The sequence below is a fragment of the Vanessa atalanta genome, chromosome 23 (assembly GCF_905147765.1).
Source record: "Vanessa atalanta chromosome 23, ilVanAtal1.2, whole genome shotgun sequence".
Taxonomy (NCBI): Eukaryota; Metazoa; Arthropoda; class Insecta; order Lepidoptera; family Nymphalidae; genus Vanessa; species Vanessa atalanta.
This window is the reverse complement of record NC_061893.1, coordinates 7645409-7662186: the sequence shown is the minus strand read 5'-3', so window position 1 is coordinate 7662186 and position 16778 is coordinate 7645409. Positions and strand designations below refer to the sequence as shown.

General features: G+C 37.7%; 2 protein-coding genes across 2 annotated transcripts; one reads left to right on the top strand and one right to left on the bottom strand.

Moving 5' to 3' along the window:
- Positions 1-12029, top strand: LOC125073105 (DNA-directed RNA polymerase I subunit RPA2). Its single transcript, XM_047683804.1, has 19 exons — positions 1-177; positions 277-606; positions 719-811; positions 1226-1372; positions 2027-2199; positions 2672-2921; positions 3461-3616; positions 4123-4289; positions 4566-4713; positions 4792-4852; positions 5401-5600; positions 7054-7207; positions 7531-7621; positions 8033-8228; positions 8574-8788; positions 9900-10038; positions 10528-10734; positions 10959-11327; positions 11658-12029. The coding sequence occupies exons 1-19, from the start codon at positions 91-93 to the stop codon at positions 11865-11867; spliced, it is 3393 nt and encodes a 1130-aa protein (XP_047539760.1). The 5' UTR covers positions 1-90; the 3' UTR covers positions 11868-12029.
- Positions 12030-12149: 120 nt separating this feature from the next.
- On the bottom strand, positions 12150-16499 carry LOC125073108 (nucleolar protein 56). The gene is made up of 8 exons (XM_047683808.1): positions 16402-16499; positions 15472-15676; positions 15231-15398; positions 13892-14090; positions 13398-13661; positions 12956-13110; positions 12675-12845; positions 12150-12519 (listed from the first exon to the last, which is right to left on the bottom strand). The coding sequence occupies exons 1-8, from the start codon at positions 16402-16404 to the stop codon at positions 12272-12274; spliced, it is 1413 nt and encodes a 470-aa protein (XP_047539764.1). The 5' UTR covers positions 16405-16499; the 3' UTR covers positions 12150-12271.
- Positions 16500-16778: the final 279 nt, after the last annotated feature.

Sequence of the window (16778 nt, the reverse complement as noted above, 5' to 3'; positions counted from 1 at the left end):
TCAAATTATATCTGCACAACGCACGTGTATTTATTGCATTTTATTTTGCCAGTAAACGTTCTTTACTAAATGTAAGTCCTTAAAAAAATAATGGAACCGAAAAAGATATTACAAAAACCGTCTCTAGCATATACAAGTAATCCTAATTTCAGTAAACCTCCTAAAACACCTAACCCCGTAAGTATTGTTTATGTTTAATTTTTGAGGTACTACTGCTTATTTCAATGTTTAAAAAAATCTATGGATTATTTAATCAATACTATTTTAATGTTTTAGCACTTAGAATGCCTCGGGACGCCCCATATAGATTCTTTCAATTATATGGTACAAGATGGTCTCAAAGCTGCCATCGCGGATTTAATTCCGGCCGAATTCGAGATGCCTAGTGGAGAAAGAATTAAAATCACTATAGATGAGGCAGCGTTCGCTAAGCCGAGCGTCCCCATGGAAGCAGTGGGTGTCAAAAATCAAAGGGTACTTCCTACAGAATGCCGACAAAGGGCTGCTACGTATAAGGGTGACTTTAAGATAAGATTAAGTTTCAATATTGATGGAAAAACGATGTCAATCGATAAGTCACTAGGAAGTTTGCCTATTATGCTAAAGGTAAAATAAATTCATTTATTAATTTTTATTAAAAAATGAATTATTTTTGGAGTCTTAAATAATGTATATCTATTCTGTATAGTGTTTTTTAATATATTTTTTAATGTTATAGTCAAAGGTCTGTCATTTGGCAGACTTATCGCCCGAGGAACTTGTGAAACACAATGAACATGCTGATGAATGGGGTGGATATTTTGTTATCAAGGTAATACCATAATTAGATTATACTTAGTACATATGTAAATTTTTGTTATACATTTATATTAATATAATAAATGCAGAAGTAACTCTGTCTGTCTGTCAAAAGATTGCCTGAATTATATTTAAATATAATGTTACAATGTCTTTTACTATTGAAATAAAATTTGGACCATCTTAAATTTATAATGCAAAAAGATTAATTTTTGAAATCAGTTAAAAAATAACTGGAACTTATTAATATTTCTATAAATAAACGGTTGACAAAAATAAATTTGTAATATTCTTTTAAATTAATATGTGAATGTTGAAAACTGATTAGATTTTTTTTGTTTTTAATTTTATTCTACAGGTACTGTGCACAAAAAAATAGGTGACCAACTGAAAATGTAAAAAAAAATTATTCTGGTTTTTTTTCTAGGGTCATGAACGTTTAGCTCGTATGTTACTAGTGACGCGCCGCAACTATCCCGTCGCTATTAAACGTTCAGGCTGGAAGATGAGAGGAAATTTATTCTCCGAGTTTGGAATCCTAGTACGCTGTGTCAAACCCGATCTCACAAGCACCGTAAGATTCTAATGATGCATTACTCATTATTATAGTAATTATCAAGACTTATCAATACTAGTAAGAGCTAAAGATTTAACAGTAACAATTTCACTGACAAGACAGTCATGTGAAATAAAAAATTGAAATCAAACTATAAGGCTATCAAAACACAGTGCGATATTATTATTATTAATGTAGACTCTAATATTCAAATATAATAAAAGATAAGCATAAACAAATTAATGTTCTGTATGTAACATTTATAAAAAAAATTGTCAGTAGGTTTTGATGAATGAATCATTGGTCAATTAGGTATGGTCAGATTTGATACCTTGGCCCACTCCCTGTATATCACAAATAATGGGAAGAATTAAATATTGAGATTGATCACCTTTTTACTTTCTACAACATTGACTTGTTTGTGGGCTCACTTTGCCACTGGCGGCCCTACAACGTCTAGGGTATTAATATTATTCTCTACCTTAACGGTGGTCTGTTTGTTTGTGGTTAAGTACTGCACATGTCCAAAACCCAAATATATTGTTGGCTTTTAGTGGTAATTGAGAGTAAAGCACTTGTAACTTATCACTTAAATAAAATTTACTAATACTACATATCTTACGACCCGAATGGATGCTCGATGTTAAAAAATGAAATGAAATCTTTTCACAGAATAATGTTCTGCACTTTCTCCAAAATGGTACTTGTAAGCTTATGTTCTCTCACCGCAAAGTCATGTACTACGCGCCATTAGTATTGATCATGAAGAGTCTGGTGGACTGGCCGGATCATTACATATACAGATTATTGCTGCACGGAAAGAAGAATGATTTGTATTATGTTAAGTAAGTTATACATATTAACCTCTTTTAAATGATTCTATTTCATTTGGAGTTAATTATTTGTACTTTTACTTTGTTAACGTGAAGTAATTGCCCAAACAAATGGTCCAATGTTGGACAAAGGTTTTAATTTCAAGAAACTCAAAGATTAGTAGTAGAGCCTCATTAAGATAAAGTACAATATACACTTGGTGACTCCTCATCATGATGCTATATTCCCAAATTATAATTAGTGATCTCTAATAAGAAAAAAAAAAGCAAAGAAACTGAAAGCTTTTAAAAATGACCTAAAAACTTTTCTATAAATGGATTATCTAAAATATTTTCAATGTTTTGTTACCTAACATAAGGTTAAATCTTGCTGACTTCTATCATTAGCAATACCAGTTAAAATATGAAAAACTAAATTCCTCCTTAAGCAGGGTTACTCTTGATCAATAAATGCATGATTTAAATTTATTTCTTCCATAAACAGCTGTGTACAGAACATGCTTCGTGAACTTCATGAACAAAGTCTTCACACACAAGAGGAATGTAAATCCTACCTCGGCCGCATGTTCCGGCCAAGGCTTAGCGAACTGCCTCCATGGGCAACGGACGAGGATGCTGCTGACTTCCTTCTGACTCGCTGTGTGATGATCCATCTCAATGGAAACACTGATAAGTTCCATGCTCTAGTGTTTATGGCACAGAAGCTATATGATGTTGTCCAGAATAAATGTAAGGTGAGCTCGAAATGCATTCATTTGCTAGCATTAGCAGCCTATAAATTTCCCACTGCTGGGCTTAAGGCCTCCTCTCCCTTTGAGGAGAAGGTTTGGAGCATATACCACGCTGCTCCAATGCGGGTTGGCGGAATACACATGTGGCAGATTTCTCCTCAAAGGGAGAGGAGGCCTTAGCCCAGCTGTGGGAAATTTACAGGCTGTTAATAAAAAAAAAAATGTAAAGCAATGTGGTATGTTTAAAAGTGTTAAGTATTTATATATTGTTGATATAGTAGATTAACAAAATAAATTTAAAGCTACCTATTAAGAATCTAGAATCTTCTTCTAATAAATTACAAGAAATTCCTTAGTTTTTGCAAAATATATTATAAAAGTTTGAAAGATATTTATTTAAGTTGAGCTGTGTAAAGCTTCACTGTCCTAAAGTACAAAAATAACCAATAATCTGATTTCATGAGAACTTGCATTAATGTTGGAAAAAATAAATGAGCTTTTAGAGGTAGATTGATATTTTAAAGTTTTTTTTTCTAATATAGGTGGAAGGTGCTGACGCGGTAATGGTCCAAGAGCTGCAAGTCGGCGGACATCTTTATTTGCAAGTGTTGAAGGAACGACTTCAAACTATGTTGTATATTATCAAGGCGAATATCCTAAAGCGAGCTAAAACTGCTAAGAAATTTGTACTGACTTCGGTAAGTTTTTTATTGCATTTTTCTTTCATAGTATTAGACGATAAATATAAAAATCGATAAATAAAAAAATAATCGCATTTACACATAACCTACAAAAATTTTTTTTTTTTTTGAAGTAACTATTTTAATTTATATATCAGTTTTAGTAAATTTCGTGAAATTAATAGACAAATAAGAAATAAAAATGACTATTATAGACAAAATTACAATTAATGATTACATTTATGACTTGGTTTTACTAGAACTCACAGCGACATATACAGCTGCTGGAGTGAGGCACACTCATCTCTAGGGGAGTACAAGCTAGTCAATTGCTAGGCTAGTCTATCTTATGACAAATGAAGGTTTCCTCAATACTTAAAAAACCAGATAACTGCACAATTTAAATTTTCAGATCATTGATGACAATATAGTTTTCATATAGAAAATACTCTTACAAGTTCTCCTTGGGCTGAACAAACAACCGTTCATTTAGAACAGATACATTTAGTATGTTTTGTTTACAGAAAGAGCTGCAGCAATTAATCCGAATGGCTGGGAGCTTGGAACAAAAGATGGAGACGTTCCTGGCGACTGGCAACGCCCCGTCCACCAACGTGAACCTCGCGCAGTACAAGGGGCTGACGATCGTCGCCGAGAACATCAATAGGATGCGATACATGTCACATTTCAAGTATGCCTGAGTTTTTTCTGACTATTTTAATTTTCTCATTGATTCTTTTGACCATCTGTAATTGTACCGTTGTACTTATGTTCTTTCGTAATATTTCATAAATGCCTGGACCTCAATCCAAGGTATGGTTTCAAAAACTCGCTCGGGGTGTGTTTTGCATGTAATTCGCCGTATTCTCCAACTTACAAGGCAGCATGCGTTTCATATAACTCCTCAAGAGAGGAGCAGATCCCGACCGGGCCGTGCGAAATATCTGCAACATAGTTGGGTCCGCAGGGCGATCCACCGCGGCTCGTTCTTCATGGAGATGCGCACGACGGAGGCGCGGCAGCTGCTGCCCGACGCGTGGGGCTTCGTGTGCCCCGTGCACACGCCCGACGGCGCGCCCTGCGGCCTGCTCAACCACCTCACCGCCTCCGCGCAGGTACCTCCCACTCACCCACCTCACTCCGCCACTGCGGCTAGAAGAACCACTGTTTAATGTCCTTTGTTTTGCCTCCAGGTCACGCAGCATCCTGACCCTAAGCATCTCCCCAATCTGCCGTTCGTCCTGGAAAAATGTGGTGTGTATAAATTCATTACTAGTTTAGGACATATTACTTGCAAAAAATGGGTACTAAGCAATATTCCTAACTGTTCTGTCAGTTAGGAAAAGCCGAGATGGCCCAGTGGCTAGAACGCGTGCATCTTAACCGATGATTTCGGGTTCAAGCCCAGGTAGGCACCACTGAGTGAGTGAGCACACTTTGTGTTTATAATTCATCTCGTGCTCGGCGGTGAAGGAATGCCACCTGCATGTGTCTAATTTCAACGAAATTCTGCCACATGTGTATTCCGCCAACCCGCATTGGAGCAGCGTGGTGGAATATGCTCCAAACCTTCTCCTCAATGGGAGAGGAAGCCTTTATCCCAGCAGTGGGACATTTACGGGCTGCTAATGCTAATGCTGTCAGTGGAAATTCTTACTGCTTCTTTTCAATAAATATATATATATATATATATATATTGAAAAAAAGCAGTTCTGCAAGTCGATAGCATAAGCTTCGGACCCTTTACAGCCCAAAAACGAACTTTTATTACAGTGAGACTCTAATTTATGTACTAAAATTAGGAATGGAACCTATCAGCTCGGTGGCCAACACTCCATTGTCCCACGACGTTTACAAGTACCCAGTCTTCATAGACGGCAGACTGGTTGGCTATCTACCTGAAGACACCGTCCAAAGGAGTGCCGCTTATCTCCGTACATTGAAGGTCAAGGGAGAAGACGTGCCTATAACTACTGAAATTGTTGTTATACCCAAAAAACAGGTACAGTTAGGTTTTTTTATATATATAATTTTTAAAGATCAACAGACATACAGACGGAGTCTCTTATATCGCATTTATAATATTAGTATAGTATAGATAACTAGCTGATCCTGCGGCTTTATACGCGTGAAATTTATAAAACTATAGTACATTGTCCAGATTCGGTTTTATAAGAGGTCAACTGATGCGGGTATAGCACTTCTCAAACTTATTTACAGTGCATGGGAAAAATCACAGAATGCTATTGGAGTATTCTGTGATTTGTCTAAAGCATTTGATCGTGTAGAACACGAGACGCTTCTTTATAAGGTCAAATACTACGGTATTAAAGGTAAAGCCGAGATGGCCCAGTGGTTAGAACGCGTGCATCTTAACCGATGATTTCGGGTACAAACCCAGGCAGGCACCACTGAAATTTCATGTGCTTAATTTGTGTTTATAATTCATCACGTGCTCGGCGGTGAAGGAAAACATCGTGAGGAAACCTGCATGTGTCTAATTTCAACGAAATTCTGCCACATGTGTATTCCGCCAACCCGCATTGGAGCAGCGTGGTGGAATATGCTCCAAACCTTCTCCTCTTCTACTTTGGGGTAACGCTGCAGACGTTGAATCTGTTTTTATTTTACAAAAGAGAGCAGTCCGGTCTATTTATAATCTTGGAGCTAGAGACTCTCTTCGGGATATTTTTAACAAAGTAGGCATACTCGCTGTTGCGTCACAATAGATTTAAAACAATATTATGTATATTCACTGTAACATTGATAGAATCATCTTTGTATGTGTACGAGAAGTAATCATAAGCTTATAACGCCAAGTTTCCGATGTCAAAGTCAATAAATCCTTCTTGGGGCAAGATATCCGTTTCTATAATAAAATCCGCAGACATGCTTAAGAAGGCATATTATTCAATAAAAGATAATACAGATGATAAAAAAGCGTGGATTTAATACTTGTTCACTTCCAGGATATATCCTATATTACATACATATATAATTTAATTGAACTAACATGACTTTGTATTTTTAAATATTAAAAAAGATTACCTACTGAATTTCTTGCAGTTTCTTCTCGGTAGAATCTGCATTCCGAACCGGTGGTAGTTTCACTTAAAAAAAGTTTGTTAAATGACGATTCAAAAGTGCTTGAATAAAGTTTATTTTGATGTTATTTTTTTGATTCTGATTCTTACAAAATAAAAATACATCGAAGTTAACGGAAATGTTAATTATAATGAGTTTAACATTCCTTACCTAAGAAATGATTGATTCCCTATACAAACTTCCATCCCCTTTTCACACCCTTCAGGGATGATTTCCGAAATAAAAACTAATCTATGTCCCTTACTCATAACTATCTCCATGCTAAGTTTATCAAAATTTCTTAAGAGGTTTACAAGGTTAATATAGATAAAATGCCTACTAAATGTTAATCGTGGCCATTCCTGGAACAGATCTGCGCCCAGTACGCGGGTGTATTCCTCTTCACGACCGAGGCTCGTATGATGAGACCGGTCATCAACTTGTCGACGGGACAGTTGGAACTTATCGGGACGATGGAACAGTTGTATTTGGATATCGCCGTCACTCAGAACGAAGTTATAAAAGGTTTGTAAAATGTCTTTGAATAAAGCACGTCTCTCTTATTTTGATATTATTTTTACTTCTTGTTTAATTTTTCAGTCCGTAGATGACACTGTTTTGCATTTTTGACTTATTTTGAAAAAAAAACTAAAAACGTGATAACTCAAAGGTTCATTTTTGCATTATGCATATGGGGGTTAAAAATTATCGCAAATAGTAACACCTATCATCCCCTAACGGGAATACGTCGAATTAACAATAACCCTGTATATATGTGCATTATTTGTTATGATTCTAATAAATAAATACATATCTAATTTAAATTCTTGTTTTTGTTTGGAATTAAGGTAGAACAACACATTTGGAGCTCTCGAAGTCAGCCTTCATGAGCAACTTGGCACAACTGGTGCCGATGCCCGACTGCAACCAGTCGCCTCGGTAAGTTCTTGACACGCAATTCACCCTTAACCTATTCAAAGCAATAATGTAAGTATTATATACTCACATTACACCTATCGTTCAAGAAATTGCCAATACACAATAGCACCTCAATCAAAAACAAATCCATTAATTTTTATTAGAACATACCAATTGAAAACTGTTAAGTATATTTGTTTAACAAGAGTTTTTTTTTTTAATTTAGTGTCTGTTCACAAATTAAAAATATAAAAGTCTCTTAGTATTCATGTTTAAAAATTATCTTTTCCACTAATGTTAACTGTGAAGATAATTTGCATAAAGGGACCTAAATTATTTCAGTATTGGTTTTTTAAGTAAAAATCGTTGAAATCCTTGGAGTGTCATTTATTTCTCTTCGTATCAGATGCTACATGGGTATGTAATCCACAGTAACATGTACCAGTGCCAGATGGGCAAGCAGACGATGGGTACGCCCATCCACACGTGGTCGTCCACCGCCGAGACCAAGCTGTACCGCCTGCAGTCGGGCGCGGCTCCGCTGTTCCGGCCGCTGCACCACGACCAGATGCGACTGGACGACTACCCCGCCGGCACCAACGCCATACTCGCCGTCATCTCCTACACGGTCAGCACCAAACTCACTGCCGGCAGCCATTCTCAATGGAGACCAACCAACTACGTAGAACATAGAACACGTGTGTGCACTAACACAGGTGCAGTCTCTATTTCTCACTCTCATATCCGATGGGACGGCAAATCCGACACGACCGGAAACAGTTCACACTTCCAACTTCACGACTTCGTGCTATTACTGAAAATTTTTCTTTTGAACCCTGAACCTGAAATCTGTGGCCCTATATCTAGTTACGAGATCGACGACCTTCGATCTATGCGTGAACTGCGACCGATCTGAAGTCGGCTCCCCAAAACTTCGGCAGAAGCGTCACAGTCCTTAACTCGATCGTTCCAGGGCTACGACATGGAGGACGCGATGATCATCAACAAGTCGGCGTACGAGCGCGGCTTCGCGGCGGGCGCGGTGTACAAGGCCAACTTCGTGGAGCTGGCGCACGCGGCGTCGTACTTCTGCCGCGACCCGGCGCGCGCCGAGCTGGCGCCGCACGTGGACGCCGACGGGCTGCCCGCCGTGGGCGCGCGCGTGCGCCCCGACGACCCCTTCTACTGGTGAGGCTTTTATGTCATAGGTGGCTCACCTGGTCGAAAGTGACTGCCATCGCCCATGAACATCTGCCACACCGGGGGGCGAGTGTGTTGCCGGCCTCGAAAAACCGCCGGCGAAAGCTGGTTCCATAGAGAGGTTGTGCGAGGCAGAAAATGTCTTAAAATCGCGCTGTTGTAGATTTTCGGACATCGGACATTACATCAGCAACAGAGTCAGCAACAACGCTCGGATCATCCGGCAAGAAACAAACCTGTCCCCATGGGTAGGATGCAAAGAAGGACCGCATCCCATCCCAATCTGCTGACTTGTAGTGCCACACGCGGAGACAGCTCACGAAACGAGGTCGTGAGTACCGCGCAACGGGCACTGTACTCCGAACCAGACAGTGGTCTGACGAGCCCAGAGGGGGATCAACGATAACCTGATAGCTATCCGGATGGGAAGTCAGCAGATGTCCAACGGGGAAGGTGAATGATCCTCCACGTCCGGTATTTGCGTTGGCGAGGTGACCAGTTGTATCAAATCATATGCTAAAGCGAAGTCGAGAACAGATCTACCCGCATGATCGGTAGTGCGTGATCCAAGCCATTCCGCATGGTTGGCATTAACATCGCCAAGAATTACGATCTCTGCGGATGGGATCGGGCCTCCGGGACTCTCACATTTCGGACGAAACGCGATAGCATAGCTACAAGCTTACGCCGGTTTTAAGTGAGAGAGTGGTACTTCCCCAGGCGGGCCGGCCCATTCGGCTGCGATCCGAAGGTATGCAGTGTGGCACTACCACTTACAGAATGCTCCAAATGTTTTTGCAACATTTTGGATTCAGTGAATACAATTAAATAAATGTTGGACATGCTCTCCCAAGATACACCATTCCTCCAGGGTCTCCGCTCATCAAGTTTCCAGAACGTTCGTTGGCTAGAAAGCGCTGTCCGCTGTGTTTTGCCCGTTCAGCACTAAAATCACTTAATTCTATATGCTCTATGGTGTTAATTTCTTTGATAAGTCGTACAATAATTCAAATTAATGGTACGAATTGTGGTACATAAATATTGACCATATTTATAAAAGAATAAGGTATATTATCAATTGTATTTATGTATTTCTTAGCTACTGGGACGGCGAGAAGAGTCAGTTCGTGGTTTCACGCTACCACGGCAAGGAGGAAGTGTTCGTGGACAACGTCAGGTTATGTGGGGACTTCTCGTCGAAAGCGCCGAAGAAGGCCTGTATCATGGTTCGGATACAGGTTCGACATTGTCATACTTATAATACTTGAATCTTAATGATCCAACAAAGGCTTAATAGTATATGTTGACGTTAATACCCGTGCTTAACGGTGGTAGTATTTTAATACTGACGATTCAAAACGCTTCGTTGTGAAGTTTACTTGAATAAAATTGATTTGATTTGATATAGTTTAACGTTAAAAACATATTTTTCAATTTAATTTATGAAAGAAAATTTGTTTATGTTTTTATTATTTTCTGACATATTTGTTTCTAAGTTGACTTGCTGTACTACTTACTGCCCGTTCTAACTACGCACGGTTAATCCATGCGACGTTACCCTACTCTACGTCCTCTTTAAGTTTGGAGTCCTTTTTATAGCAGATGCTAACGTTAAATTAACCGACGTTCCATAATTCAGCTTTCTAGTTTTACCTCAGTTTATACAGTCAATCCGTACGAACAAAATTATTATTATTGAAGTAACATTTTTAATTGATTTATTCCAGCGTAATCCGACCGTAGGTGACAAGTTCGCGTCCCGGGCCGGACAGAAGGGTATCTGTTCGCAGAAGTGGACGGCCGAGGACTTGCCGTTCACGGAGTCGGGTCTCATCCCGGACATTCTGTTCAACCCTCACGGTTTCCCGTCTAGAATGACAATCGCTATGATGATCGAGTGCATGGCTGGGAAAGCGGCGTGTCTGCATGGACACGTAAGTCGTTACTTTCTTTGGTATCATATTTTAGTTATTTTCGATGCAGTAGAATTCCTTTAAACGTTTATTGTGTAGCCTATTCCAACCGCAAGATGACAAAAGCGAAATGAACAACATTCGACGTCGAATCGACGCGATGTCCTCGGTCGAGAGTTCGAATAGTCTACGATACTCACTATGCATCGTTGCAACTCTTACCGAAGTAAACGTCGCACGACCAGGTCCACGACGCGACGCCGTTCCGCTTCAACGAGCGCGACACGGCGATCAACTACTTCGGGCGGCTGCTGGAGGCCGGCGGGTACAACTACTTCGGCACGGAGCGCATGTACAGCGGCGTGGACGGGCGGGAGATGACGGCCGACATCTTCTGCGGGCTCGTGCACTACCAGCGGCTGCGGCACATGGTGTCGGACAAGTGGCAGGTGCGCACCACGGGCGCCGTGGACGCGCTGACGCGGCAGCCCGTCAAGGGCCGGCGGCGCGGCGGCGGCGTGCGCCTCGGCGAGATGGAGCGCGACGCGCTGCTGTCGCACGGCGCCGCCTTCGTGCTGCAGGACCGCCTGTTCCACTGCTCCGACAAGACCGAGGTGAGTGAGTGTACTGTGTACTATTCGGTGCCTCCGACGTATGGTACCAAAAGGAGGAGATCTCCTATTGGTTCAAAATTAAGCGAAGCATTCATTGTGATTTACTAGTGGAGGGATCGAAAATCATGCAAAGTATACCTTCCGATCCGATGGTGACTTTGAGTTAGACTTTAAAATAAAATGGAGATTTTATAGTGTTATGTTTTTGACTCGACTCATGCGACTTTTTGATATTAAAATGGACCTTCATTTTTACAACGTTCTTACTTAGATTAGCGATAGAGATATTTGAATTGTGTGGAGATAATATGAGTACTTTGTCGTGCTTAGGCGATCGTGTGCTCGAAGTGCGGCACGCTGCTGGGCCCCGCGGCGGGGGACGCGGAGGGCTCCAAGGACTCGTGCCGCCTGTGCGGGGAGGGGGACCTGCTGACCGTGGCCATTCCTTATATCCTCAAGTTCTTTGTCACGCAACTGGCCTCCGTTAATATTAATGTTAAAATCAATTGTAACAACGATTTAGCCATAACGAGCTGTTGATTGTTAATACATTTGTATAGTAATAATAAAAAATTTACAATAATGATTAGTTTTACTTCAAAGTTCTAACATTGTATTCAAAGTGTAATAGAACAAAACTATTGTAATTTGGTTGAAGTATACGTGTAGTTCAACTGTACATTCTGAGAACAATAAATTATACCGAATCTATAATCACACATTCATTTGTTATCTGTCAAAAAAATTCATTATTACATCGAAAAAACCACACTCAGTTCAGTGTTGTTCGTACAAAAGCATAGGTTTATAAAAACAAAACAATTATTGGAGAAAAATTTAATTGTATAATATATCAATAAATGTTTACATCCAGACAATGTCTGTATGTATCACTCTTAAAATAAAACATTTAAAAGAAGTATATTATAGTAATATATTTCTTGCTAGTCTTCGTCCATGGCTACTTCTTGTTCCTTCTTTTCCTTCTTCTTCTTTTTCTTCTTACTAACGCTCACATCTGCTTCCTGTGCATTGCTCACATCTGCAACCTGTGCATCCTGCTGTGATACCTCCTCCATGGCCTGTTTCATTACATCTATATTCTTCATCGGAATGTCACCGGTCTCGTAAAACTTTAATCTGTCTTCAACTTGCTGACGGAGTTTCTCACCATACACAGTTGTTTGAGTTTCTAAACAAAATTATTTACGATTAAATTATATATTTAAAAATAAAATTCATTTCTATTCCCATAATGGACTTAAGAAATATATTTTGAACATAAAGCTTTGTCTTGGACCAATTTTAGTCACTATTATTACGAAAATAATAGTTAAGTCAACTCACCAGAAAAGCAGTCAATCCTAGAAGCGATAGAGCACTTGTTTGCGAGGTAGCGACTGATACGTCCCTTGTTCTTAAGGCCAGCTCGCCCGATGAAAGTTGAGTGATATAGAAGACCATACTTAGGTGTCTTGGAGCGGGTCTTTAAAGCTCGGAACAGAGCTTTTTCCGCACCTGTGGAAAGTAAAAGTATTTTAGGATTTTCATAAATGTTGCATTATTAATTTCTCTCTGATATTTTAGTTTTTTATTAGCAAGTTGAACAAGAATTTACTAAAACTTACCAAGAATCTGTAATGTGGAAGCTGGGTACTTCGCTAAACTGGTAAGAGAACCAGCTTTGGAGATGAGACGAGCTCCGACCTGGTCCCCAATAAGTGTTGTAAGGTTTGGGGCCACTGAGGTCATCTTTGTATGTAAATACTCTGCTATTTCTTTCCTAAAAGGAATTTATAAAATATTACTGCGATGATAAATAAAATCAATACATTTTTTGCGTAACAACTTACATCTAAATATAGAGGAAATATTTTTTCGCAAGATTGAAATACAACTTATTAAATATTATTCTCAGGAAATTTTAATATTACAAAAAAACTTAGTAGAATTGATTGAAACATTATAAATAAACATAATAAATATGCCATATGAATAATCCTGGATATAATAGATACCTTAAAAAAAACTTAATGTTCAATTGCTTCAACATTTAATCTCGAAACTCACCTGTAATTACTCAATGCAACAACTCGTCCAGCAAACATTTGTATATTAATTAAATCAACCGGTGATATATCCATTCCCATAGACATTTTCGATGCATCAATAATAGCTTGTGCCTTCTCTGAGTCACCGAGGATCTCCGTTAATGGTTCAACAGATTCTTCTGAGAGTGTTTTACGATCTTTGATGTATTCCGCACACTTTGAGTAGAGATAATTCTCTGGTACAATACTGACAAGCTCTGGGAAGTGGTAAGAATACCATTCTCTGTAAAAAAAATCAAATCACATTCACATTTGCTATACATAGCATTACATAATAGTGCAACAGAACATTTTTTATTATCATTCATTTTAGCATTTAGGGCAGTTGGTAGAAGTTGGTAGAACTTTCTCTTCCCATGCATCTAAGAACACTGAATTTATATTTAGTCAAATGCTAGCATGCATGCAAATGCATGCATTAACACATAAATTTTTTATCTTAATTTATTTTACCTAATTCTCATAGAAAATGTATTGACGTCTTTATCCAGCTGGTCCAGCAGAGCTATGGATTGAATAATCATGTTGTCCACACGATGCACATTGAACTTGACTCGTGCTCGTGAGTAAGAGTGACCGAGACCTAGCTGAGCCACACTGCATGCTTTTGGAGTTAGTCCTTTGATGAGAGAGTGGAAATGGTGTCTTATACCTAGAAACAATTAATTTAACTTGTGATAAACTTTCAAGATTGATTTCAAGTAACAATGTGTGCATGTTTGCTGTCTTAGTACGATATTGATTGATGTCTCACTTATACATTACAAAAAATATATAAATTTATAGGTTATGCTTTTATCAGTTAAGTTTCAAGGTGTTACACATTCTTACATCTTTAATTTTTTTTTAAGGAATTGCTAATATTTCTCCCTTCCACTTAAGCTTAAAGCTAGTGTTAGGAGTGGGGAGGGCAATAGCCCAAGAGGTTAGGATCGATCTTAAGATTGTTACATTGCTAGGCAGCCCTTAAACATAAGACATAAAATCATAATCCCAAGAATGATGGTGCAATGATGATGCAAGGAGAGGTTAACATTTCTTACGACACCAATGTTTATAGGTGTCAGTGTCCCCTTTCAATCAGAGACAAAGTGTGATTTTTAAATATACACCAAATATAAAATAAATAGAATAAATTTTATATTGTCCAGTAGTTTAAGAGTGGAATTCTAGCAGTAGTAATCTTCCACATCCACAATACTGGCATTGTACCCCCATTCACTAATTAGATGGTCATTAGGTATATCATACAAATATGTATATCACATTTATAACAGAAATTATTTGAATTTCCCCCACCCAATCAAGCTACATTAACTTAAATATTAAAACAACCTGTATTGTATAACCTGTTTAAATATAATTATCGCTATATTCAAAAATTTCTGATATGTAGCAATAGCTTTAGTTGTTTATTTATCAAAGCAAATTGATAAATAAACAAAAGAACTGCATTATTATGGCACAATTTTATTACCACAAGTCAGGTTAAACTTGCGATAGATCAATTTGTGCATTGTTACTGTTCATGTTTATGTTAATAAAAATAATTTTTTAAGTTGTCATTAATAGATGGCATTATTAGGTTTTTAAATCGTGCTAAAATTGTCTTCGATTTGTTACTATAAGTAAGTCATTAGTAAAATTTAAACTTGAGTTTCCTGGATGTTTCCCTAATTCTACCTGTGCAAAGTTGGGTCATAGAACTAGACATTTTCAAAAATCATGTACTATAGTATCTTTTCACCTTTACTGACTAATCACCAGGTCAAGGATACACAAAGACACTCACCTCTAAGCACCTCTGGTACAGCACCAGTGTGTGAGCAAGGAATTTCCAATGCTTCACTAATAGCAGCACCAAGCTTAGGGTCAGAAACACCGAGTGTGCATTTGCCACGCTTCTTGCGTTTCGGTAGACCACCTTCCAAGAAGAGATTGAGATCTTCTGGTAGAATACCTATGTAAAAAAAGGATTTTATGAATTTCACTCTTCTTAATGCTTTCAAATTTCATGTTTCTGAAGTATATACCTTCTGATATTGCGTTAATATTCTCTAAAGCAGTTATTGCAGATTTGAATGGTTGAAATGCAATCAGGGTCACCACGGAATTGAACCTCTGAAGGTCAGTCACTGATTCCTCAACTTGCGGCAGGAATGCTGCTAGCTCTTCAAACTCAGCTACTCGAAACAGGGCAAAGCCTGCGCTGTGCTCATAGAGCACATACAGCTTACTCTAAACAAATAGAAATTATTTTCGTTTTAGCTGTATTTATGTGATAAGAGATTTGTTTGTTTTTTTCATATAGCGTACAAGCATGATGCTATGCACAACATTTTATTGAAACATTTACAGCAATCGATGGTAATATGCCATTTTTTATTGAAGAGTTTCATTGTCTATTTCCGATCATCTTCCGATAATCAAACAGGCATTCAATATCGACAACACCATCCAAATCGTATGAGTGGTTTTTGAGAAAATCGCGGACTTACAACCTTACATACATATATTACGGAACACACGGAAGACTTTATTTGTTAAAATGTAGCAAAAATTCTTTCCAACTTATTTATATTGTAATAAATTGGTAAATGTAATTGCTTTGATATAGCACAATTTTATAATCACAAATCAACTTTATTAACTTGCAATAGATCAACTTGTGCATGGTATTTATTCACACAGTACAATATGTAATACGGAGATTTAATTAAAATAACAATATATATAGAATTCAGAAATAAAACAATGCAATTAAGTCCGGAAAATTGAACGAAATATATTAAAATTGGAACCATAATTCCAATTTTAAAGCGTACGATGTAGTTATTTCGAACACATTGGAATGATTCCTCTTTATGTTGTTTTAAAGGTTCAAATTCAATTTAATACAATGAACGTTAAGGTACTTATTCTTATAAAAGACATATAAACATAAAATAATATTTTTAACTCACCATTATTAACTTCTATGTAATTATTTTACATTACTAAATATTGTAACGTAAACACGTGTGTTTTGATATACCATGCAAAACAGAAGCGTTATTAATTTTTAGGTTATAACGTTACGTTCTAAAAAAATTTTTTGTGTAGCTTGTAATTTTATGAAAAGTATACTTATATTTATTTGTTTTTTATTAATTTCAAAATTCCACTATTAATAAAAACAGAAGTACTATAATGTTTAACATATCGTTAAATATTTTATGATTTTATTGCGTTAAATGAAACACGACCATAGTTAAATTGGTGAATTAATAAAATTTGATTAGAATATTATATATATTTTTTAAATGCTAAATAGACTATAAAACTATTAATGTTTTTAGTT

Excerpts from the sequence above, each read along its gene's own strand:
- LOC125073105 (XM_047683804.1), top strand. The coding sequence starts at position 91 with ATGGAACCGAAAAAGATATTACAAAAACCGTCTCTAGCATATACAAGT. Across the intron at positions 10,039-10,527 it reads GTATCATGGTTCGGATACAG|CGTAATCCGACCGTAGGTGA; the intron begins GTTCGACATTGT and ends GATTTATTCCAG. Across the intron at positions 10,735-10,958 it reads CGGCGTGTCTGCATGGACAC|GTCCACGACGCGACGCCGTT; the intron begins GTAAGTCGTTAC and ends TCGCACGACCAG.
- LOC125073108 (XM_047683808.1), bottom strand. Across the intron at positions 13,662-13,891 it reads ACATTTTCTATGAGAATTAG|AGAATGGTATTCTTACCACT; the intron begins GTAAAATAAATT and ends TTTTTTTTACAG. Across the intron at positions 12,520-12,674 it reads TAGGATTGACTGCTTTTCTG|AAACTCAAACAACTGTGTAT; the intron begins GTGAGTTGACTT and ends AATTTTGTTTAG.